General features: G+C 38.9%; 1 protein-coding gene across 6 annotated transcripts in view; it reads right to left on the reverse strand.

The window, feature by feature from the left end:
* LYN (LYN proto-oncogene, Src family tyrosine kinase) overlaps nt 1-25603 on the reverse strand; it is a 49353-nt gene that overhangs the window by 12684 nt on the left and 11066 nt on the right. For 2 of the 6 annotated variants that reach the window (XM_039702921.1, XM_039702922.1), the window contains exons 2-10: nt 16004-16140; nt 14762-14810; nt 14564-14669; nt 14012-14110; nt 13815-13918; nt 12011-12160; nt 10602-10754; nt 4584-4766; nt 2995-3071 (exon numbers count right to left, since the gene is read on the reverse strand). In XM_039702921.1, coding sequence (XP_039558855.1) covers nt 2995-3071; nt 4584-4766; nt 10602-10754; nt 12011-12160; nt 13815-13918; nt 14012-14110; nt 14564-14669; nt 14762-14810; nt 16004-16135 — 1053 coding nt within the window. In that variant the 5' untranslated portion in view covers nt 16136-16140. Of the gene's footprint in view, nt 1-2994; nt 3072-4583; nt 4767-10601; nt 10755-12010; nt 12161-13814; nt 13919-14011; nt 14111-14563; nt 14670-14761; nt 14811-16003; nt 16141-17654; nt 17724-25603 lie in introns of those variants that run through there. The other 4 variants (XM_039702924.1, XM_039702926.1, XM_039702923.1 and 1 more) reach the window with 3 other exon arrangements.

Below are 25603 nucleotides of genomic sequence, written 5' to 3' on the forward strand. Positions count from 1 at the left end.
TTGCAATGCCAGAATGTTTCTCCTCTTGCAAACACATATTTTTTTCAAGACTCTTCAAGGCAAAGGCATAATGAGCTCAGGGAGTAGAGGACTAAACAACAGCCTGGCAATGCAAACAACAGCCCACAGTGCTCTTGACTTGGAAAATCAGCTTCATTTGGGGTTTCCTGTACAACTGCCTTCTTTACCCAGCTAATGGTCACAGAGACCACATCCTCCTCTCCCTTTCTCCCATTCCCAGTCCCTCCTGTGTCTTGTAACATCACAGATGGATGAGGGCAAAAAAAAAAGCTAATGCACAGCTACCATTTCTTGCATTTTCAGTGTTCCTGAGAAGCATGGATAAAGCAAAGTAGTTTACCAGAATGGTATGATCAGAGAGTAATGAAGAGCTCAATTGTGTGTCCACGAAGGAAAAAAAAAAAGCCTGATCTTATCTAAGAATAAGAATCTTCACCACAAGCTTCCTTCTATTAATTTTAAACTCTCCTGAAACATACCTCTCCAAATTTCTTTCCCCTTTGCTCTGCAGAGAGGTTAACATCACTTCTGTAAGAATAAATTAGTGTTCCATTTGTACAAACCAGAGTCATGCCAAAAAACTATACACATCTTGTGTTCTCCTTTACACACAGCCTACATTCAGGAAAAGTGTGATCCACAGGTTACCTTAGCAGAGGTCTGAAAAGGTTTTTTGTCCACCTTTTGCCCTAAAGACCTATCAATTAATTCAGACTGTCAGAGATAGAGAAGACCAGTGGAACGTCTGTCTTGGTCAGAGGGAAATCTCTGCTCTGGAACGACACACATGCAGCCTTCAAGTCTATTCCACACACTCCTGTTATCACACAGCGGCATTAAGAGCTCTTCACAAATGAGCTCAAAAACCCTACAAATTCTTTCCGTAAGAAAAATCCCAGTATCTCTGTTCCAAAGTTTTGTTTGGGCCTCAGCCAGAAATCCTCAGAGAGGCATTCCTGAACATCCCTTTAGGATGACTCTAAGCCAGTCTCAGCAATTTCTCTTGATGGTCTACATCTTATATGACAAGAGGGACTTCCCACATCACCTGTGCAGCACAAGGTCCTGGCCCCTGGGGCCCAGTGCAGGAGCTGGCTGTGAGAGGTTGCTGTCAGATCAGGGTGACAAGCGATGTCCATTTGAAGTGACCTTGAAAGCTCTCTGAATGACAATCTCTGACCCTTGTTATCTTGAAGTGATTTACCCAGGTTGTACACAGAGCTGCTCTTTAGTTCATTACCCTTTTCAAGCCTTAAATTTCTAAAAATGCAGCATTAATTTAAAATGAACACAACGTCCCTAACTCCTATGAAAAGGTCTGCTGTGAAACCACATGTGCTTTTCTCTCCTCATCCCAGGTCTCCTTTCACATCAGCACTCACAGATATTCTTCTCTCTCTTGAATTCTAGACATTATTTTCAAAGCTACCTCTTTTCTGCCCACTGTCACTCATTTCTTCAGACCATGACCTGGGATCCAGCAGATTTTCCACATCTACAAAGCTTTTATCCCACTAAAAATAAATTCTCAAGGACAAATTGTCCAAAGAGTTCAGAAAATTTAAAGAGCCTATAGCCACACTAAACCAACAATTACAGGAAAAATATCTCTTCCATTGAGTCTATGTGAAATAAAAACCTACATTTGATATATTGAACATCTACATAATAATAGAATATGATAGTTCCAGTTGGAAAGGACCTTCAGTGATCATCTAGTCCAAGTGCTTTACCACTTCAGGCCATCTAAACCAACAATTACAGGAAAAATATCTCTTCCATTGAGTCTATGTGAAATAAAAAGCTACGTTTGATATATTGAACATCTATATAATAATAGTCGATATATAATATACAATAGAATATGATAGTTCCAGTTGGAAAATACCTTCATGATCACCTAGTCCAACTACTTTACCACTTCAGGCCACTTTAACCAGAAATTAAAGCATATATTAAGGACATTGACCAAATGACTTTTAAAATATGACAGGTTTGGGGCATTGATCACCTCTCTAGGAAGCCTGTTCCTGTGTTTGACAACTTTTTTGGTAATGAAATACTTCCTAATACCTAATCCTATAATTATTTACATAAAAGTTTATATCATATTATTTTTGTGAATTTTTGGTATAAATTCCTAGTGCTTTATTATACTTATTCTTGTTTTCCCATCTTTCCTCATGAGTTATAACAAGTTAACATAACAGGGTACAACAATCTGTAAACACTAATGCACATTAAAAAAAAAACCAAAAAAGGTAGGTTAACAATAACCTACCAGAAATGCCATCATTACCACTACTAACATGAAGTACAATCTGCAAAAGGAGAATTATTACTCTGTTTTTGTTACATTCCTCCCTGCACTGTCCAAGACAAAACACTGATAACTGTCCAAGACAAAACACTGGGCTCTGTGAGCTTTGATTGAGGCTTTGACACACAAATCACTTTGGAGTCTCTCTTCAGATTTCATTTAAGACAGAGATAACTTGTATATTTTGAAACGATCATCCTGGTTCATACACTAGTACCTGAAACAGCATTTCACAATAATTTACCTAAGAATTTGAAATCAAGAAGAGTACCCTGAGGTTAAGAGGAGTTTGACCAGTTAACCTAACTTAAGAAGTAAAAATGACACATTTATTAACTCTGAAGGGATCTGCTAAGCAAAAACTCACAAACTTGTCCTTATACTTTCAAATTGTAGCTGCTCAAAAGAAGGCAGCTGGGTACTCCATCTGAACACGTCACTAGTGGTATCTAAGAGTTAAGCCTAACCACATATTCCCTTTGAAAACTCTTCCATCTACTTCCTCTTTTCAATTAACTGTATTTACTCAAATTGATCTGTGAATTGCATTTTTAAGTGTAAAAATCCTTAGGATAAAATGGCCTGGTATGAGTTTCAGACTCTAAGAGAAGTAACCTCAAAAAATTAATTTTGAGCACATTTTTCAAGTTTACCTGAGCAGAGAAATCAATTAGCTTTGGAAGCAACAGTTTACTTCCTTCGTCACTCTTCAGAAAATCCAGCAAACTTCCTGTTAAAACAGAGAAGGATTAGATCAGTGCATCTTACTACAAGAATAAACGTCACATCTGGATAACAAAACTGATGCAGTTAAATATTTTGATGTATTTTCAAGTTGACTACAATAAGACAGTCTCTTTGCATGATTTAACAGCAGGAACACCCAAATCAACGTGTCAGACATACAAGTTTTGCTATTTCCCTGGCTGTGGAAAACTCCCATGAGACCATACCTCATTTCAATGGGGTTGAGTTTGATAAGCACCCTACTCTCTGGTCTATCAGGAAAGCTGCCTAGGAGAATCACATACATCAATCCTTTCCAATTCATACAGACTAAGTGCCTTAGTATTTGTTCATTAAGTTATCAGCACAATTGCTTGAAAACAGAACAAAACAAGAAAAACTACTACCCAAGATAATCTGAGAGGGAAATTTTGCATATTTTGTGTAGTAATGCTCTATAGAGTCCTTTCCTAGTAGTGCAGCCCCTCTTGTACTACTTGCACCTATTCCTCACTCACCTTATTACACACACCTTTCTCAATTCTAGTCCCACATAAGGCAATTCCTAAGGTTTGCTTTCATTGCCTTGCTATGATACCAGAATCAAAAGTTAGGTAGGGAGTCCAGAAGAACCAGAACTATTGTGGGGATTATCTTCCAATTCAGAAACAATAGAAAATGCTACATTTAAGAAGACTGTAAAAATGGTTTCTCTCACAAATGCAGTAATGAGTCATAAAATTAAAGCCTCAGCCCATCTTAAGGATAGGTGCTCCTTCCCTTAATATTTGAACATTCAAAAATAACTCCTTTCTTTAAGAAGAAAAGGAACTGGTTTAGGAGAAGCAGAAGAGTTCACTAAACTATTGCTTGCAGACTGTTGTGGTTTAACCCCAGCCATCAACCAGGCAGCCACTCACTCACTCACTCACTCACTCACTCACTCACTCACTCACTCACTCCTCACCAGTGGACCAGGGAGAGAATCAGACGGGTAAAAGGTAGAGAACTCATGGGCTGAGATAATAACAGATTAATAGGAAGAGGAAAAGCAAAAGCTGTGCACACCAGCAAAGCAAAACAAGGAATTGATTCAGTGCTTCCCAAGGGCATTCTCATTCCCAGCCATTTCCAGGAGAGCAGGACCCCATCATATGTAATGGTTACTCAGGAAAACAAACACTGTCACTCCAAATGTCCCTCCTTCCTCCTCCTTTCCTCACTTTCTGTACTGAACATGATGCCACATGGTCTGGAATATCCCTTTGGTCAGCTGGGGTCACCTGTCCTGGCTGTGTCTCCTCCCACGCACCCCCAGCCCCTCACCAGCATGGCAGCACAAAAAGCAGGAAAGGCCTTGGCTCTGTGCATGCCCTGCTCAGTGATAACAAAAACATCTCTGTGTTATCAGCTCTGTGTTCAGCACAAATCTAAAACACAGCCCCATACACCCACTGGGAATAAAATTAACTCCACCTCAGATCAAACCAGCATGCAGATCCAATGTTTTTCTCACCTTTTGCCATGAACTCTGTTATAATATAAATAGGCTCTTCTTTGGTCACTACAGCATAAAGCCTAACGAGCTTATCATGCTGAAGTGTTTTCATGAGGTTGGCTTCCTCCAGGAAGGCTTGCACAGACATGGTTCCAGGCTTCAGAGTCTTCACAGCCACTTTGGTACTGTTATGATAATAACCTACAAAGAGGGAATAGGATCAGTGCACTGAAGTCACTCTGCAGCCCACAGGGTCCCGAACAAGCTGGAATTTGTGAAGCAGGTGAGGTTGGATTCCAGGAATACCTAAGAGCCTGAAAACAAGTGCCAGATGTAGCACAAATATTTATGCTAGAATTCCTTTTTATTTTGCAACTAATACAGCACTGCAGAGAAAAATGATCCATCCCCTATTTTTGGAAATCAGTTATCTGAAAAAAAAATAAAGCAAGCAAATGATCTTACTTCATACCAAGTTTCCATTCACAAGTAGCCCCTGAAATACTTGGCAAGGCATGTTTCAGTGAATGTCCACTTGAACTGCCTCAGAACAATAGAGTCCAAGGACTGGCTGGAAGTTTCTGAAGTATCTTAAATCCCATAATTACACTTATTTCATGCATGCCAGTCTCATGCTTATAATCCTTCCTGTAACCCTTAGTGCCCAAAATGGAGCATTACGGGAAAGTGCAGCCAAATGGTTCTCGTGACCAACAAGGACATGCTGCCAGGACTGCAATCCTGCAGTGCTCAGCACAAGATTTAAAAGGTGATAACTTCTTATCACACAGCCCGTGCCAGGAGTGGAAGAGACTGTGGCTCTGGTTCATTTCTCTGAAGGTTTAGCAAAGCTTCTAACGTAACATTCTAATGATATGAAAAGCAACTATCAGTAAAGTGAAAAACAGTGAATTATTTTCAGATTTAATGTTTGCCAAACAATAAATAAATGTTAAAATAGCATTAAAATATAGAGTAGCAAGCACTGATTCTAAGGTTTATCTTGTGAAGTCATATAATTCAAAAATTGAAGAAATAAAAGGGAGAGAAGGAGGGATATAAATGCAACTTTTATCCCTCACCATACCCATTGCAACATCGTAGAAATATTTCTCAGAAGAGGTAAAACCTTCATGACTCAACAAAATAGCCTCATTTCCTTATTCAGCAACAATCCAGACCATTGGATACACTTCTAAACTGGAATCCACCTTATGCTATTTATTGTCCAACAAAAGAAATCAGAGGCAAAGCAAGGACCTAGCTTCCAGATCTTAAGTGATTGCTCTGAGCACTGCATCTTTTTTGAAGAAGGATCATCACCTGAGAAGAGCCACTATGCCACAAGCACAAAATATTCACCTGCATGATTATTAAATCTATTTTTTCAAAGATGGTCAGGTCAAAACATAACAAAGACATTTCTCTAAGTTACCTAATAGTCAGAAATTACAGTTACAGGTCAAATCCACTGTTAAAGATCAGGTATATGATTTATAACTATCAGAAAAACAGAAAACAAATATATTTCTCTCTGTTTAAGATGCAGAAAGATTATTTGTAGAATTTCTACTATTCCATTCCATGCCCTAAAACAAAGCATGACCTCCACTCTCAATTTGTTGAATTCTCTACTGAACATACTACTTAATATAACTATTTCACTGAAGCAATTATAACCAACACACTTAACATTAACTATGTAACAGTATTTTATATTCACTAAAGATATCCATCAAACTCAGGTATTTTGTTTTAAAAAAAGATAGTTTGCTTTACATCTCTGTGATACTGAGGTTTTCTGCTGTAAAGAAATCTACCTTGAACCTCTGGTGGTATTTTAAAAAACAAATAGCTGGTGAGAGCACTAGAAATACCTGATCTTGGATTTCTCTCTTGTTCATTTATTTCATCATGTATTGGGAGGGATGGGACACCAAAACAAGATGGCCATGAGCTCTATGAGCACACTCTGGTATTTCTAACAACTGCAGAAGAAAATACACTTCCAAAGAACAAGTTACTTATATTTTAATTCAGAGCTTATTGAATAAGAAAATCTTTTACACCTGAGATGCAAGCAAGATGTGACTCATTAATAAACTACACTATAATCACTGCATTTGCCTTGTTAACTTTCCTCTTAGCTCTGCTTGAGAATTCTCTTCATGGATTATTAATACCACAGAGCATCATGATTCACATCATATCAGTTCTCACTAGGAACAAAAATGCATAAAACATAGACCCTGCTCTTGCAGTGCTGCTCTGGTTCATCACATCACCAAAGTAGCTGCCCAGATGCTCTGAACTCCATGGTCTAAAAACCTTTCATACCATGGCAGGAAGTCAGTCTCTTGGCAGTTTTAGCTACTGTAAAATAGCAAATGTGAAGCAAGACACAGCATGAAAGCCTGAGGATCGTGTGATGATGTCTCACACAACAAGCCATGTTCTCCCCTACATGTTAGAATTGAATTCTCAAAAAAATTAAGTGTTACAGGTATTTATTTTGCAGTTGATTACTATTATTTTGACAGTGTCTTGCATAGCCAGGTTGTCCCCAGATTCTTGCAAGGGCTTAATCAGGCCAAGGTGTGATATAAACTTATGAAAGACAAGGGAGGTTGAGCCTACCATTTCTGAACCATTTCTGAAGATGCAGAGCTTTGTGAATAAGCTTCTAATATGCAGCTTTCTCCTTCCTCTACTTTTCCAGTAATTCCCTGCACAGTATACTGGGAACAACTTGCTAGAGCTATGGAGATATGACACTGCTAGAGGGCAGATAATGGCTGGAGCAGTTACTATTGGAGGAGGTACTGGGAAGGAGTCTGAGGAACAGCAGCTTCTCTGCATGCAGCTGCACATCAGCACTTCACTCCTTCACCTCCTACAGCCATCACTCAGCTGCAGAGCAGAACAAAGCAGCAGTGGCTCCATCTCTCACTCACCTCCACACAGCCCATTAAATGTGAAGGCAGAAAGCCCAGGCTGCACAATGATGACCAAAATGCACACATAAACACTAACTTGGTAGCCTAAATACAGAAAATCTCTATAAAATGCATAAAATTCCACTTGTATTGATAGAAAAAACTGTAAAACTGATAGCAACTTTTCTCTGTGTAAAGTAACTCTTCAGAGCTGGAGGACATTCACCTGCCCATTCCATAAAACAGATTTTCTGCACAGGTCATACAGGAACACAGCCAAGTGCTGGGGACATATGGAGGCCTGCTTTTTGTTCCTAGGATTTTCTTACTCCTTCCACAATATAAGTTAATTTCCTCCAAACTGTTCAAGATGTCCACATGGATGCCCAGAAAGTAGTTATACTAAAAAGAAAAGACCATAAAAGCTATAATTGCATATCTTCACACTGCAGTATCAGCATTATCTCTATATTCCCATATCTCTCAGAAACACAGAAGGGACCTGTGGAAAGCACCTGAGTTCAACATCCCCAGGGACACCTAGAGCTGGCTGTCCAGGCATTGTCTCCAGTTGGCTTTTGATTCTCTCCAAGAATGGAGACACCTCAACCTCTCTGGGCAACCTGTGCCAGCGCTTGGTCACTCACACAGTGAGTGTTTGGCAGGAACCTCCTGTGTTCCAGTTTGTGCCCGTTGTCCCTGGCCCTGTCACTGGGCACCACCGAGAACAGCCTGGCTCCATCCACCTTGCATGCCTCTTTCAGATATTTACAAACATGACAGGATCCCCCTAAGCCTTCCCTCAAAAGAGAGGTGCTCCCGTCCCCTCATCATCTTTGTGGCTCCTTGTGGGATTTTGTCCAGTAGCTCTACATCTTTCTTTACTCAAAAGCACAATTCCTCTGGGTGGGACACTGTTCCCTCTGAAACCACAATTCTGAGCATCCTTTATCAAGAAGAAATTCATTTAGTAATTAAACCGTGGAACAATATTTCTAATTCATACAATGGCTGAAAAAATGTTTGTTCTCTGTGAGGAGGCAGTGTAAGAGCCAGCTCTCAAATCAGGAGAGCACAGCAACCAGATTATTGCTCAGTACCTCTACATACTCCCTGGGTGATCATTACAATACACAGTGTTTGCTGACATCCTGCACCACACAGCTGACCTAATATACTTTTCCATCTTGAACTTCCTTGGTTCTAAGATTAACCATGCTCCTGATTTGAGAGGATCTGTGCCATGCAAATCATCTTCTTTCGCTTCAGAAAGAAAGCAAAGAAGAGGAAATGCAGCAATTGCTTTCACAGTACATTAGTTTTTCTCACAGTGCAGCAATTCAGACATAGGGTTCAGGCCCAGTTTAGATGTTAAAAAAAAAAAAAGACAAAAACAAGAGGAAGCATCTTGAAGCAGAAACACCCTTTTAAAGTTTTATTCTTTTCTGTATGTGCAGAAGTAGTCACTTCCCAAAATGATCTGCATTTTCAAGTAGGTGATTAGTTCCTACCAGAAAGTCTTCCACAGTGTTTCAGTGTAAGTTAAACATTTGTTGCCCTGGTTTATTAGGCAGAAATAACTGCACAATAGTTGACACTTGTCCTGACTAGTATCTAAATTGTCATTCATGTATATCATAGCTAGAGGGTTTCTTAAAGCCTCTTCCTGTGAAGGCGGATAACAGGCTGAATTTGGCTATATTACATTAGAGACGTGTTGCTTGCACTTTTTACATGATTTATACCAAAAGATTGCACCTGAGACTCAATTAGAGTTTTCTGATTGACACTGTAGTTGGGTGTGTTTAATCTGCCACTCAAACAGCACTGTTTGAGTGCTTTGCTTTTCTAAATGAGAGCATCTCTTCAAAGCAATGACATTCCCATCAAAGTGACACACTCCCATGGATTATCACAGACCCCTTCATAGCTTTGTGAATTCTAGCCAGCTTTGGGATACACTTTTAAGTTGCTCAAAAATGCTCTGCCTAGAGAACCTTTAGGTCTTAAAATTAATAATGATCATCATCACCATATTCTGATTTTTTATTATAACTAAAACTAATATATTCCTATTTAAACACAACACCCCAAAAAACAGATTTGGGGAAAGGCAAAGTGAATGACTTGGCCTGAAAAAGCATCTTAATGAAGACTTTGGGAAGAAGATATAGTTTACCTCAAATAAGATGCTAATTGGCAAAAAGTGTGTAAGCAATGAATAGTACACAGAACACACAATGAGGAAGCCAAAAGAATATTCTGATGTCAGAATAGGCAGCACTTCCAAAGCAAGATGATTAAACCATTTTCACAGAATGTGACACTGGGCATAGCCCCTTGTCAATAGGAAGTCACTAAGGCTGAGGAAATACTGCTTGTAAGCCAACAAAGCAGGTTATTTGGGTTATAATAATTAATGCTATCATTTTCTGCTGGGTATATATTAATGTTTACAACTTGTAAGTCTTATGACAGTTTTATTATTGGGGTCTTGCCTGATGAGTCAAGGTATGGGCTGTTCAATCTCTAGTCTTCTTACTGCATAAAATCACCTGCCTTCTGAACAGCACACTGGCAGACAACACTCTTGGGTTAAGTCTGTTCCCTTTTTTTCACCCAGAATGGCAGTACCATGCAGGAGGCATCTTCTTCACAAATGGACTATGATATCTCTAACCACAATTCACTAAAAGACATTGTTTCTTTCTCTTTCATGTTCTTTAGCACTTTCTGATTTGAAACAAAGTTCTGAAAGGCTCATCGGTTTTGAGCTTCAGGAGCCACATGTTACTTATGATCTTGTATTTCTGCCTCAAAACATAACAAAAGACTCTATTGTCTTTGACCTTCTAAATTACAGCGCTTACTCACTATATTTTTTCCTTTAAAAGACACCAAAAGGATTTGTTCCACTTCCTTGTCAGGTTATCTACCCCCTTTTACAAGCCGTCTCTCCTCACAAGAAGGTATATTCTGGGCCTGATTCTGCTGTTTTACAAGTATACAGGATCAGCTTTATGTCCACTATGTTTTTTGAATGACTCTGAAAAGACACTTCTTTCAGAATTAAATACTTGTTTCAAAAGAATAAACTTACCCATCCAGACTTCTCCAAACTGACCAGCCCCAAGTTTCTTCACTAATTTAATCGATTCCCGTGGAATTTCCCATGCATCTTTATCCCATGGCTTTTGAGGTTTGGGACTAATACAAGCTTTTTCCAACTTTCTGCACAAGCCATCTGATTGCCCTGGTTTTCAAAGAAAAAAGCAAATACAAAATACATCACACTCCTGTGCCGCATGACTTGAGACAAACATTGCTTACTTGCACTAGCCAGCCCACAATAATGTTCAAAATAACCAGATGCTATGATGAAAATGTAGCCTTTCTGGTGCTTTCACAGAAGTTTAAGCGCCTCTCATCTGAAATTTCGCATTCAGAGACAAATTTAATAAAAAAGTACCACATGCATCTGGTTACTGTCAGATTATTAAGGGGTTTTAGTACAATTTGCACCAAGTAAATACAGTATCAGATCTTATTCCTGACACTATGTTGGTTAAGATGCACATTGCAGTCAGGGTTGGGATCTGTATTCTGAATTTGTCATTAAATTTTCTTGCAACATATTTTCAGACAGATGTGCATGCAAGCATAAGTAGGTCAACATTATTTTTTCTCCAGACTCTGACCAGCTATAACTTTTATATGAATGTTGAATAATTCTCAGGTTTTCCAGCTGTGCTGAACAGCTAGCAAACATATCTAACTACTCAGAAAAATTTCATGGCCAAGTCCTCAGAATGGCTTTGAAAAACTACTATGTGATTTTACTATATTTTAGTGTCCTGTCTTTTTTTCCAGGTACAAGATTCAAAAACCCCTGAATTTTGGAGCTATTCAGTAGTAGGTTATGCAGAATGAGAAGTCAGTTTTGCAGTTAAAACATGGATAGACTTGTCCCTTCCTCTCCTCATATTTTCTTTTTTTAAATAAATGTACACATTCTATGTGGGTGTAATTTTATTTCTTTGAAGTATATGGAATATTTCTTCCTTTAAAAATAAATAACTAAACAATCACATTTACAGGAAAAATAAAACAAATTTCACACTCAGCATTAGGTACAAGACAACATTCACCAGTCTATATGTATTTCTGATAATTATGAATAACAATTTACTCTCAAATAAAATATTATTCACAATGCAGGTAATTCTCATTATAGTTTCACATCACCCTAAGTTTGATGAATTGTGTTATAAAGCTAGTCTTCATCTCACAATGGTATGCCACAGAACAAGATCTGGTTATGGTAACAACAATACTTGGGTTCTAATTAGTTTTACTTTATCTTTGATATCATGCATGCCCAACATATTTAGGGCTAAAAAAAAGAGAAAAAGAAAAAGCTTTGAAACAAAAGAAGAAACTATTTCTTTTTCCTTCATTGGAAATAATTGCTGCATGCTAATAAGTAATTCACTAAATGATTTAACTTACTTTGATAATGTTTGATCATATCATTGATGTTAGGGAAAGTTATTCTTGGAGAGATGTAAAATCCTCCATTGTCTAGGCTCCTGATTTTGTAGTGCTTAATAACATCGCCATGCTCCGGATCGTAGTCTCGTATGGAGAGAGAATAGCTGCCTGTGGATAAAGAAGGAACACTCATTAACAGACAGCAAAAATCTACAGTCCACACATGCACAGTTGAGCCTAAGAAAATCACCAACTTGTCTGCTTTTCTTTTTGCTCCCTTATTTCCTCAAAAAGCATTTTGCAATCCACAGGAGGAAGTTGGTAAAAAACCAACCCTGAACTGGTCACCAAAATGCTTACGGTCACACTTTCTTTTTCAATCTTATTCAACAAACTTACTGGTTCCATATTCCAGGCAGCTCCACATTCTGTGCCCAGTTTTGCAGGAAGTCCCCCAGCTTGAGTAGAAGTGGCTGGGAGAGCAAGACCGGGCCTGTCACCCTGCTCAGGCAGAAGCTGAAATCTGGAGATCAGCATTTTGAAAAAGGAACATGCTGGTTGTCAACTAGCAAACGGATAGTTTGGAGATGGCTTCAGGCATAGGGGAGGGAGAGCAGATCTGTTGATCCCTAGGCAGCCCTAGGAACCTAACATCATCTGGGATTTAAATTGGACCGGGCCTGTCACCCTGCTCAGGCAGAAGCTGAAATCTGGAGATCAGCATTTTGAAAAAGGAACATGCTGGCTGATAACTAGCAAAAGGATAGTTTGGAGATGGCTTCAGGCACAGAGGAGGGAGAGCAGATCTCTTGATTCCTAGGCAGACTTAGGGAGCCTAACATCATCTGGGATTTAAATTGAGGTAGGAGAGCATCTACCTTTAGCTACAGCACTCTTTGTTTCTTCTACTTGTACAATTCTTGCCCATTTTCAAAGGATAAAAGATCTCACCCCCTTATCTCTCCTCACACACATAGCCAGTGATTCTGGGGGGTACTTTCCCATACTCTCAGTACCCTATGTAGAATTTAGGAGACTTCTTTTGAGAACTTCATTTAGGAGTCTTCATCTGAAGGCACAATGATATGGGCCCATTACAGATGATACCTAGTCAAGAATCTGCAGTATTAGAGCCAAAAAAGCTACCCTGTGGAGTACAGAGGCATGGCCTGCTAAAAGGCTTCACGTCTTCCTCTGGAGGATGCAGTGTTATAGCATCCAGGTCAAATATCCATCCACACTTACAGTCAGAGTCCACAGGCTGGGCCAGAACTTCCCCTACTCTTCTCAAAGCTGAAGAGCCTGGAGACTTCACTAAGCTTTTCAGCACAAAGCACTCTGTTTATGGCCAAAATTTTACTAAAAAGCTTTCTGAAAACAATTCCTCTACACTGTAGAAGTGAAAACCCTCATTATGCACTAATTACAATTTTAAACTTGTACCAATGGATACAGACCCAATAATGGAAGACTATAGAATGAAGCAGTTACTATTTTACTATTACATGTACATGCCTTTCAATAAAGGAGTCAGAAACATTAAGAAGAGAAAAGATGTCACTTCATTCATTCCTGCATCTTGTCAGTGTAAGCACACACTAACATTTTTTTTTTCCCCCTTATCTCAGCTTTGGGTGTTAGCCTACAACTCTCTTCTCACCTTTTCTGGTAATTTTCTTATTCTTCTCACTCCTAGAGAACTCCAGAAAATTCACACAATAGGATGCACTGAAACTACTCCACACCCAATGCCAATTTTTGTGTAGACTGACTGCATTTTTTTCTCTCTATATCAATTCCAAAGTACCACCCCAAAACCTACCTTTTAATGTTTCACTTTCTCTGATAAGGAAAGCTCCAGGACCATTTCCAGGAGCCAGGAGCTGTCTTTCAGCATCTTTTCGGGTTATGTCTTTGAAGAACCATCTGAAAAGTATTTCAAAGAATTAGAACCACCCACAAAGGATACACCATTAAGGTGAAGAAGTTTGCCAGAATTTGGAGACTGGGAGAACTTACTCTTCTGTTTCCAGGGTGTTTACTTTTGCTACATAGTTGCTGGGAATGAAACCTTCTTTTCTTGTCGTGAGAGATTTTGCCCTCCACCATTCTCCAGATCTGAAAAACAAACCCAGTAGTACTCACAGGAAAGGAAAATGATAAATTGTAATTTAGGTTCTAGTCTGCTGAGAGCTTTGCCCAGTCTGGAGAGAGAAGCACAACCTTTCCTCTGAGGTCAAGTGCCCTGAGAAGCCACTGGCTCCCCTGGATCAATGTGTGGTCACTGTTACTGAGGCCAGCTGCCAAGTACCTGTAGACTCAAAAATGGGTTGGGTTAGAAGGGACCTAAAAGATCATCCCTGTCATGGGCAGGAACACCTTCCACTGCAGCAGGTTTGTCAGAGTCCCATCCAACCTCGAATAACTCCATAAAGCATTTGTACTACCACATGTAAGAGAGCTCACTTATCATTCATACACCTGTGGTACAAGCAGGATATTAACACATTGTAGAGGGAATTAGATGAGTCCAAAGAAAATCTGCAATACAACCAATATTGCCATACTTACTCTTCAATAACTTTCAGTTTTTCTCCTTTTTTGAAGGACAAGTCCTCTTCATGAATGCCATCATAGGGATACAAAGCTACCACAATGACTCCCTGCTCCTCTGCATCTACAAAAGCAGAAAGACAAAGGCACATTCACATCACTTTGCAGGCTGACATGGGCACAGCACACAGCTGTGAGATTTCCATAGAAACATACCTTGACTGACAAACCTCTGTCCTGGTAAGAGCTGTGCCTCTGGATTTGCCTACAATAAAATATGTCCTTAATTAAGCAGTTTTAGATCTTTGTGATGATCTTAAATTATCATTACATATTATACAGTTGCTTTGGTATCATCTCATATGTCTTAAAAGGAATTGCTCAGATTTTTCTACACCATTCTTCAAAATTATCTACATGTATTATCTATAAAAACATATATTATTTGTATGACAATATAAAAATATAGTAAGTCCCCCTAGATTTTAAACTGAGCAGCTCAGACCTTGTGAAGGTGTGGCACAAGCTGTGGGGAAGAAGTTCACAGCTTTGGGACTTCTCCTGAAGAGGCTTTAGGTAGGGCACTTAAGCAGGACAATTATTACTGTGTAGCTGTCATGCTAAAGAACTACAAGCATGGTTAAGCCACTAAGACTGTGCAAGGGAAAAAAAAGAGTAATTTTAAAAAAAGGTAGTTTGTGATGTGTGTTCATCAGCTGAGAGCACACAGAGTTCACTGTGTCAGCTGGGGAGAGAGGAGAGCAGGGAGCCATTCACACCTGCAGAGAGCAGGTCCCTGAACACGGGCAGTCAGGACACAGTTTCCTCAGCACAGCAGAGAAGGTGGGGGAAAAAAAAGGTACCAGTCATGCTGCAAATTAGCAAACCCACTTGGTACCCAGCAGAATTCCCCATCCCAGCACTCCTCCTTCCACTGCCAGGCAGCACACATGGAACACGTTGGCCTGTTCCTCCTGCACAGTGCTGCTCCCAGCACCACTGCACCCTCCCAACCCTACCCACACACCTCAGGCAAGGCCAAGCAGTGGCCTTCAGTAAGTAAAGCTAACTAGAGCTGGTAAAGAATCACCCATGATTACTTCAGCCTTTTAATGGAATAACCAACACCTAGATCCCGTAGCTATTAAAAATCCAATACCAATGCTTTAAAAAATGGATCTAAACTACTTCAGGTATTCTAATGTCATCTAGCATTCTTCTACATAGTTATATCTACTCAAGAATTGCTAAGTTACTTTTTTTACGCAGAAAACTATGACAAACATAAAGTCACAAACCACCATGTTTTAATTTTTATTCCTCTAGGTTCTTATTCATTGAGGGTGAACTGCACACAATTTGAATTTTTCCATGCATATGCTTTGGATTGAAATTTAAGTTATGCCAGTCATGCTTTGTTCTTGCTACAGGAATTCTCTCCTGAGACTATCTACTTACTGGCCTTTGCTGTTTATTGGACGTTGGATCCCTCACATAAATAGTTCGTTCAGTTTTACGTACTGGTTGATTCTTGAAATCTAGCCCATCTCCATGCTGATTCTCTTTCCTTTTTGATTTTATACACCCCATATTTCCTGTTGAAATAAAAAAGATGTTAAACAAAATCATTGTGCCATAAACCAAGCCCTTTCCCATGAAATCATCTGAGCTACATAGTAAAAATGTGCTTCTTTGTCATACAAAATAGTTCAAGGGAAAAACAACCGAAGGTTAGGCCCACACACTGATAGCACTTTTCTGTTGCAAAGGAAAGAAATTACCTCATCTCAAGCCACAGATGAAATAAATAATTATTTACCATTTCTTCAGATTATTGATGTTTTCTTCCCAGTCTACTTTTCCCTGCCCAAACCCCTTATATCTTTCTGATACTTCTCTGAGCTTTGGAATAGATATAACAAAAATGCAATTATTTCAGGGATAACTTTTATCTGTATATTTTAAAGAAGAGACTTTTGGAAGATATAGGAAAAAATTCCTGTGCAAATCCTGAGAAGTGCAATTGGAAGCAGCAACGCCTGTATCTCCCCACTTCATTTTGCAGATGCCAGTCTAGCAGGGAGCTGTGTTTGATTCAAATCCCTGTCTCACATGAGGCTGATGACTTGTGCAGTCCCAGCTCCATGGCAGACGTGCTTCTACTGTGACCTTGAGCAATGCATCTCCTTGTTCACACAGGCACGTTACAGCAGCCTAAAATAGCCAATGTGTGTGCCAGCGATGGCAAATCACCACACAAGGATTTCTTTTTCAGTATAATTTAGAAGGCTAATTCTTCTCTCAGGATGTGCATCCATGCTAAATCAGATGAGATACAGCTGTTGGCATCTGCATGACTGGAACCTGACTGCTAATCCCGTGATACAATTATGTAGTACTCCAGCAAATATATATATAACATTATCTCTACAATCCTCCCTCCGAGGAGAGTAATTATACTTACTCTTCAAAGAATCCACTATGAATGCTTTTCAACCCTCTCCTTCCTTCCTCTCTCCCTTCTTTCAGGTCAGTGCTCTAATGCTAGGTTCACAGTCACATTTTCCCTTGCAGGCACACAGTCTCACTCCCCCCCGCACTAATTAATCTTTAAAGCCAGTTCTTTGAAGAACAATGCAAAACCTAAAATAAGAGCTCGGTGCAAATACAGGCTCAAGTAAACAAACACAGCTGGAGAAGCTAAAGCACATTGCAAGACTCTCATCCCACTTTTACCTTCATCTCTAGGATAGAAAAGGTTCATGGTAGTGAACAGGTAGAGTAATAGCAGAAGTGTCCATTGGCAGACACAACTGTATCAATGGGACAGCAACTGCAAAAATTAACCAGACTGGACTCGGTTCATTTGTTACTTCTGTAACAATACCTATGATAATCACAATCCTAACTGATTACAAAAATAAACCAAGGCAACAAGCAGTCTCACATGGAAAGTCTCAACTTCCACCTTCACCTTTATTTAATGTCCCATCCTGCCATTGAGGAAGCACTACATAATGACACAATGCACTGTCCTACCCACAGGCAAAGTGTTTTCTTCTAAATATGACAGAAGGATACTTCCTCTCCTACCATTTCTGCAAATTATCTGTCACCTATTCCCAACACGTCTTGGATGTCCTTAAGATTCAGCAGTGATCTGTGATCCTGTTTTAAAGCAGCATTAGAATCCACTGCTCCCCTTCTTCTATTCTTTGGAAATAAAAATAAAAAGAATCCTACAGAAAATCAATTGGCCTTGTCCAGGCAGAAAATAAAAGTTTCCTCTTCTTGACTGTCAACCTTTCTGCGTTCCCACCCTTATTTGAAAGCACTGGAGCACATCTTCATGCAGGAGCTTTCCTCAGAAGCAAACATCTTTAATGCTTAATTTTAATGCTTTAATTTTTGTAATGCTCAGCTACATGTGGGTTGCATACTAGTTGCTTTGCAATACTGAGAAGGATTTTAAAATTTATTTTATTTATTTATAACTGTGGGGATGTAGATGACTCTTGTTCTGTCATTAATGGTTCATAGGAAATTTCTGTACACCCACAGGCAGACTGGTGTTTGCAAACTCACCCTGGACATCAGGAAGGCCAGTGTTTAATTACTTGCTGTATCTGCAAGATTAGGTATATATCCACTTAAGTGCTAACCTTTCTGCTCTTGAATAGTTCTGCTTGTACAGAACAAACAGCTGAAGTGGAGGGCATGAAGTAATTTGATCTAAGTTGCCAGCCAAAACTCCCTTTCTGTATTCCTGTAAGAAAGCTGAGCACATCTTTAGAGACTGCAGCATGCCCAGTGTCACTGTAAACTCAGAGAAAAGCATTTTTTACTCAGATTTTTTTCTGCATCTGCAAGCACATGAACAGCTGTCAGTTAAATCTGCTGTGAGGCTGTGTTAAGCTCAAGGTTGGCATTTGTTCATGACAGTAAGATCTCATCAGTAATAACTATGTAGAAGTGCTTTGAAATCACACAGAAGTTTACTTGATGTCATGTGAGATGAGTGAAGTCAGTTTGTGAGACGACCCTTGTGATGGCTTCAAACAAAGAGAAGATCCTGAGCCTCATCATGAGGCACTGTTTTTTCTGGGTTCTTTTCCTCACAGAGGTGAAAGTCCACAGTCCCCACAGGACTCAGCTGGTTCTACATGAGCAAAAAGTCCCAACAGTGGGTGCTGAAGCCCACAGCTGGTTCAAGGGGGTTCTTGCCCCTTTCACTCCAGTACAGCCCCAAGGACTGAACATCTAGTACAACAGGGGTTTACCTAAAGCTGAGCCTCACACTGCATTCTCCCAAAGCAGCCCCCTTCTTGCACTCCAGTTCTGCTCCAGGACACAGATTACAGCTCAGCATGTGGGCAACTGCTTCAGGAGTGGCATCCTGACCTAACTAAAGCACCAGTGCAGGGAGAAGTGTATAAATAAATAAAACATTTTACTTGCTGTAAATGTTTATTTCCCCAGCACTCTGTTGCTGTGTCACAAGGAAGTGTTTTGTGCACAGAGAAAGAGAAAACAGTAAGCAAAGAGCAATACAGAGAGCCCTGCATCCTTACAAACCAAACTCCATTATTCTTTATCAGAGATAAAAATAATCCATACATCAGAGAAAATGCTGCCAGTCCCTACACAGATGTTTCCCATTCCAACAGTTCTGCAATACAGGAGACACTACTTCCTATTCATGCTTTTCATTTATTGTTCTGTCCACACTTCTAGACATGAAAGACAAACACTGAATTAAAAGAAATTCTATTTTACATAGCTGTTAATCTTTATAAATAGATATCTAAAAAAGTAACAGCTTCTCTTTTAATGAAGAGCATACTGTAGTTCATGGCTAAAAGGTAAACACAAGGTACTTAGGTTAACAGCTGCAGCAAGGTGACAATAATCTAGGTTCAGGCACCCTTCAAAAAGCCACAGGGGTATCCATAAGAGCTATCACACAGAACCTCTGCAGAGGGTTTTTCCAAGATACTGATTTTGATGTCTACTTTTGCCTTGAATTTTCTCTCTGAATCCCCTATCTCATCTTGTTACTACAGCACTTGGGTCTTCATTCCAAAATGGTTTGGGAAGAGTGGAAGTCAGAAACAAACGCAGCATACTGCCAGGGTTAATATCTGCTGTCTGTCCCCAAAATAGAACTGCTTTATATGCCTTTTCTACTTCCAACAATGTGTCTAAAGACACAATACTTCCTACTGCAAGCAGCCAAGTTTCATGTGACCATCACCTATCCAAGCCCCATCAGCAGCATTTGGGGTTTCATTTCATCCCAGTGCTTACCCCTTGTATAATCTACAAAGGGGGTGTCATTTTTCATTTTGTGTTTATAATCATTCTCTTCCTTGTGATTTTGTTACATACAGCATATCTGGTGCATATTAGAAGTTATTTCCTAAAAAACCCACTTGACATGCCTGGTCTTTTCTTGATCAAAGTCATGTCTTCATGGAAATGATTCTCAAATCTCCATAGATTATACTTCAGCTTTTCCAATAATAAAGTAACTTTAAAAATAATTAGAACTACAATACTAAGCATACAAGCTCTCCTTTATCAAAGTATGTATTTTATTCAATAAATACCTGTTGAAAAGGTCAGTAATCATGTATCAAAACACCTACGTGGCTTAGGGTTTTAAAAGATATATAAAAATGCATTTTAAGAGGTGCATAAAATAAATTTGTATTCAATTGAGCACGAAGAATAAACTCTTCCTTTAAATCACAAATTTCTCATGCGTAAGAATATGGGAAAAAAATAAAAACCCCCAACTTACTCTGAGTCTTGGACATTGCTTTACATTTAAACTTCTGAATCAAAGAGCAGGAAGCAACTGTTTACATCTGTATAGAAAATCCCAACTGGTTTCACACCTGGAGCTTTAAAGGGGGTTTAGAGAGCAGAGGAGTAAATAGTTTTATTTTTAATACCTCTTCCAAAATTTGAAAACAATACCATTGCCCTCTTCTGTTTTAGGTGCTTCATTCTGGCCTTGAAAGCCAGTTGGTTTGCTGCTACTTCACAAGTTATAGTCAGAGGTAACACAGCAATGCCTTCATCAGATCTCCTGAACTCCTGTGCATTTCCCTCAAGGTCAAGGCAGAAGTGCCTCAAAACTCAGAGTGATCAACTTAGATTGAAACTGCTGGGGAGGAAGAATTGTAAGCCTGCTCTGCTCAAAGACACAAAAACCTGCTGTCTCAGAGCTCATCCAACATTCTATGTCACTTCAATCAACTGCTCAAATTTATAATTCTATGGGAAAAAAAATTTAAAATCTTAAATGTAAGAACTTCATTTACCTTAATCTTCAGTGCTTTCTTTCACTTTATATTGATCTGCTTCCACATCATCTGTGCTACCCAAGCGTTGCAAGGATCTCCTTTATCTCTGTTATTGGAACTATGAGGAGGACTATTTCTGGGAAACCTGGGTTCATTTCTGATCCATCATTACATGGCAAAGCAACTGCCAAGGAATACAGAGCAGGAATTTAACTAGAGGTGGTAAAGCTCAGCAATGGCTTATGAGTACTGGTCTACACATATTTGTGCCAGTGAAGATTTGCCACTAGACCACAGTGAGAATAAAAGTGACAAAAATAATTATCTGTGATTAGGAGCAATATGAAAAAATCAACTGGAGAGCAACTGAAGAGAAGTAATTTTCTGTTCCTTGCCAGTCTCAGAAGTTGTTAGATTTAAGCTTGTTCAGCCTTATTCTTATACCTGCAATTCACCACATATATACCTATAGCTTATACATTAATTTAATGAGATATAATATTATCTATAGATACACATTTAAATTTTACTGTAAATCCTGACTGTCTGTTAACTTTCATCAAATTAGACTCATGCAAATGCAGAAATCTTTCAGCTTTCATTTTGAGCTTGTTTCACTTCCTACATCTTGTTTTTGCACTGGCAGCTAACTAGGGGAACTTAGGCAGTTTCTTCCTCCATTGCCTTTCTGCTAAAATGGTTCTGTTTGCCTCAGTCAATCCTTGTTGCATGTATTTTAACATCTCGTTAAATTTAGCTTATTTCTGTAGGTCTGGATCGCCCCATCTCTGTGTCTCCCAAATGGAATTCATGCCTTGTATGATACGTATGGGCAGACACACAGGGGCACAAATCACCATGTGCTCCCTGCAATGCTTTTGGAAAGGAGCATGGATAACCTGAATCTACTCAGTGCACGGCTATGACAGACTTGCCCTCTGTAGACTCCCACTGCTCCTCAGTTGTGAGAAGCCATAGCCCAGCTGCCAGCATTTAAAAGAAAATGAAAAAATAATGGGGGAATTCTTTTAACTGCTTCAATCTTATTTGTGGAAAAAGGTGAGACAAAGTTAAAATAATATTTTGACATAAATGTCTATATAAACAGGTCAAGAAGAGAAGTTAATCCCCAGTGTAACCAACATTACTGTGGTGAAAAAGTATGCAACAAGCATGTTACTTTAAAATTTCCTCATACCTGGTCTCACTTAAGTCAATCCCTCAAATTTTCCAGGGGTGCGTGTCTGTCACAGCAAGACAACACTGCTATCTAGTTTATCAACCATGATTAGAGCAAAGGACTACAAAATACTCCCTGGGAAAGGCAAATCTGTTCTAGGCAGCACAATTATGTGGCACAAGCTCAGAAGCAAGTTTTCCATGCTTCATTTTTAGAGAGATTAATGGGTGATGGTGGGGAAGAACAAAATATTATTGCTGAAATTTTTCAGAATCTCACTCCGCTTGGCTTAGAAGCTGTCACGTAAGTCCCAGTCTTAAAAATGTTTTGGAGACAATAATGGCATTTAGCCCTTCATCCTCTTGGGAGATTAGGAAGAAGTCACATCTTTTTCAGCCTGTTTTCTAGACTTTAAAGACCAAATGCTCTCAGTTTTTTCCACTTCCACTGGTTATCCTAGCAGCCCTTCTCCACATCTGTTTCACTTTGAACCCATCCCCCTTAAGTACAGGAGGTTGGAGCTGCCCAGATGTTTCAAGATGATTTTCAGCAATGTCTTGAAGAAAATAATATTACTATTTCTTCCATCTACTGAAACACATCACGCAATAAATCCAAGAAATTAATTTATGATTTTCACACTTTCATCACATTGGCTGTTCATCATCATATGGCCATTCAATAAGACATCCAGGTTTGCATCACTTTTCAAAATTACAAACTATTGTCACAGCAGACTTTCCTATCTTCTGTGGCATTATTTTACATACTGATATTAAATTTCTCCCCATTATTTTTCCCAGGCTATTTGTTGTGCACAATATTCTCAGCCACCTGTGTGTTTCTAATGCCTCTTAATATCACAAGGGACCTCATATTTTTTCATTGCAAATGAAAGTACTTTTTTAAAGTCTCAGTGTAATGCTAATGTAACACCAAGAAACAGAAAGTGGTGCTGCTAAGAGACTGGCAGTGGTTCCTGTCTGCTGCACTTCCCCCTCTTCTGCTTCTTTCACAATTCCTTCCTTAGCAATTGAGACCAAAACAATTTCTACTTTGTCCATTCTAGCTTATTGTTTTTAAGCTTTCCTACATCAGTTACAGAAAGTACCACCCTTCATGGTCCCAAACACCTGCATTCCTACTGCACTCATACATCTATCATATTTCTACTTCCTCTGCAATTTTCAGTTTTGAGCCCTATACCAGTATTTCTGTCTCTCCTTTTCCGAGCCCTGATTCCCAACATACATGCACAAATATCTCAGTCCAACTAAACCAGTCTGGGTTGGCAGACACCTTCCCTGAACCCTCTACCAAGTACTTAGGTACTGTCCTCAATGAAATTCTCACCACACAGCCTTCTCTTCTCCGGGCTGGACAACCCCAGCTCTCTCAGCCTTCAGACTTCTCAGTCTTCATAAGACAGAGGAGTCATACAGCAAAAATCCCCCAACAGATGACATAAGAATGAAAACTTTAGGTGAGATAAAATATCTGAAGTTGCCATACCGATGCTGTATTGATGTGCTTCTGGAAAAGGCAGACCTGTTCTGAGCAGCAATATAATATAATATAATATAATATAATATAATATAATATAATATAATATAATATAATAATCATATCATATCATCATCAATCTTTTTTCCCTATACTCCCCATTTAAATTTTTTTTTCTTACTAGATGAGGCTTTTTAGTGATTCATTAACCAATATGAACTAACATATTGCTATGCTAAATGGCAAATAAGTGACTTAAGTTATCACACCTCAAACTTCCAATAGGAAGGAGTGCTTTGGTAAAACTAATTCTATCAAAGTAAACACTTTTCTATATTCAAATGGCACTTTCCAGCCTTTGCCTGTCTTGCCTTTAAGTGTCCAGGGAGAGAGTAACTTTATTCAGTGCTTGGCTAAAATACACACTCTTTGCTGGAGCTCATAAATGACACATAAAATAAATATCATCATAGCTGATGACATGAAAAGTAGCTCTAACAGGGGTGGGAAGCTTTGGCCAGGAAAAAAAATCTTCCATTTTTCTGAAAATTCACTACAGTTTTGTCTAGATTAGTTAAAATCTTGCTTTCAAGCAAGAATTTTGGCAGTCGTTGAAAAAAACAAACAAAACACATTAAAGTAAATAAAAATCAGCAAGAAACACTGAAAATAATGTCACTGTCGTAGTATAAAGATGTTATAATGCTTTCAGAAGGATGAAAAATAAAATCCTGAAACAAAACATCACACTGAAGTGGAATTTGTACAAACTACTGATCCTAGTTTATTGACTTGAAGAAAAAAAAAAACCCAACCAAAACACAAGAAAGTTAATCCACAGAAGATTGTAATTTTGCTAACATTGCATAATAGACTTTATATATTATGAAAATATTCCAGATTCATTTAGTCAGTATTTTTGGCACTAATTTTAAACCATTTTAAACATTAAAATAACATCTGTTTTCTGACCTTATAATACTTGCTTCATTTTATTACAATCATTTGCCTCAACTGCATCCTCCAGAATTTTGAATCAATATCAACAATGAATTAATTCACTTTGCCAGCCCTCAGGCAACCACATCTTCCATTTCCTCAACTTTTTTCCACTGTACTATATCTTTTGAAGATAGGGGAAAAGGTCAAATAACATCTTAATTTGACATAACAGAATAAATACTTCTATCAAATTCTTCAAAAGGATCATATGACATGGAACAGAAAAGCTGTGCCAACATGTTAACCAACTTAAAGCAAAGTTTCCCAAAATACTTTAAAGACTTTAAAGTGTAATGCAAGCTATAAGTAAAAATGTCATTTTCTTGACTGGTAAAAACTCTAAGTAATGACAAACAGCAGCTTCCTATAACCAAATCTCCATTTCCAAATGAAAACTTGCCAAACCACTACACTGAAAAGGATCAACATTCTTCCTAACTATTAGGAAGCGTCCCAATCCAGCTAGCAAACCCCAAGGTCAACATCTACTTTCCAAGTTGAGTGTATCTATGACTCACATACTGGTTTTTTTCAGCTTTAAATTGATGATTTTGGCCAACAATGGCAGTGTGCTGAATTTTCAGTAGTCTGTCTTTGCTCTGCACTTTATGTATGTATGTTACTATGTATGTCTACATCTGCCACTAGGATAAGGATCCTTCTCCACTCCTTTTCAGTGATCAGAGCAATAATTGTGGTATAGGAAAATGAGAAACTACCCATAAAAAAAAGGTGTTGGAGTGAGGTCCAGGAGTAGCCCAAAGGTCTTCATCCTCCTTACAAGTGACATGATGGAAGGATAGGACAAGTTTCACACAGTTTCTTTGGAGAACACACATCTGGGAACTATCCTTCTTCACTCCCAACAGTACTTACCCAGCTATTTATCCTCCCCTTCTCTTTCACAGACAAACACTTTGCCTCCCAAAACAAGGTGCAGTTGATAGATGTGCAACCACAGCTTCTCTGTGAGTCCAAAAGGCCTGGTTCATGCCCAGTGGCTTTACTCAGGTGTTGACTTTAAGATGTATTGGAAAGCAAAGGCACAGCCAGACAAATCAT

This window comes from Passer montanus, unplaced genomic scaffold (genome assembly GCF_014805655.1).
Source record: "Passer montanus isolate IOZ18808 unplaced genomic scaffold, ASM1480565v1 scaffold16, whole genome shotgun sequence".
Lineage (NCBI taxonomy): Eukaryota > Metazoa > Chordata > Aves > Passeriformes > Passeridae > Passer > Passer montanus.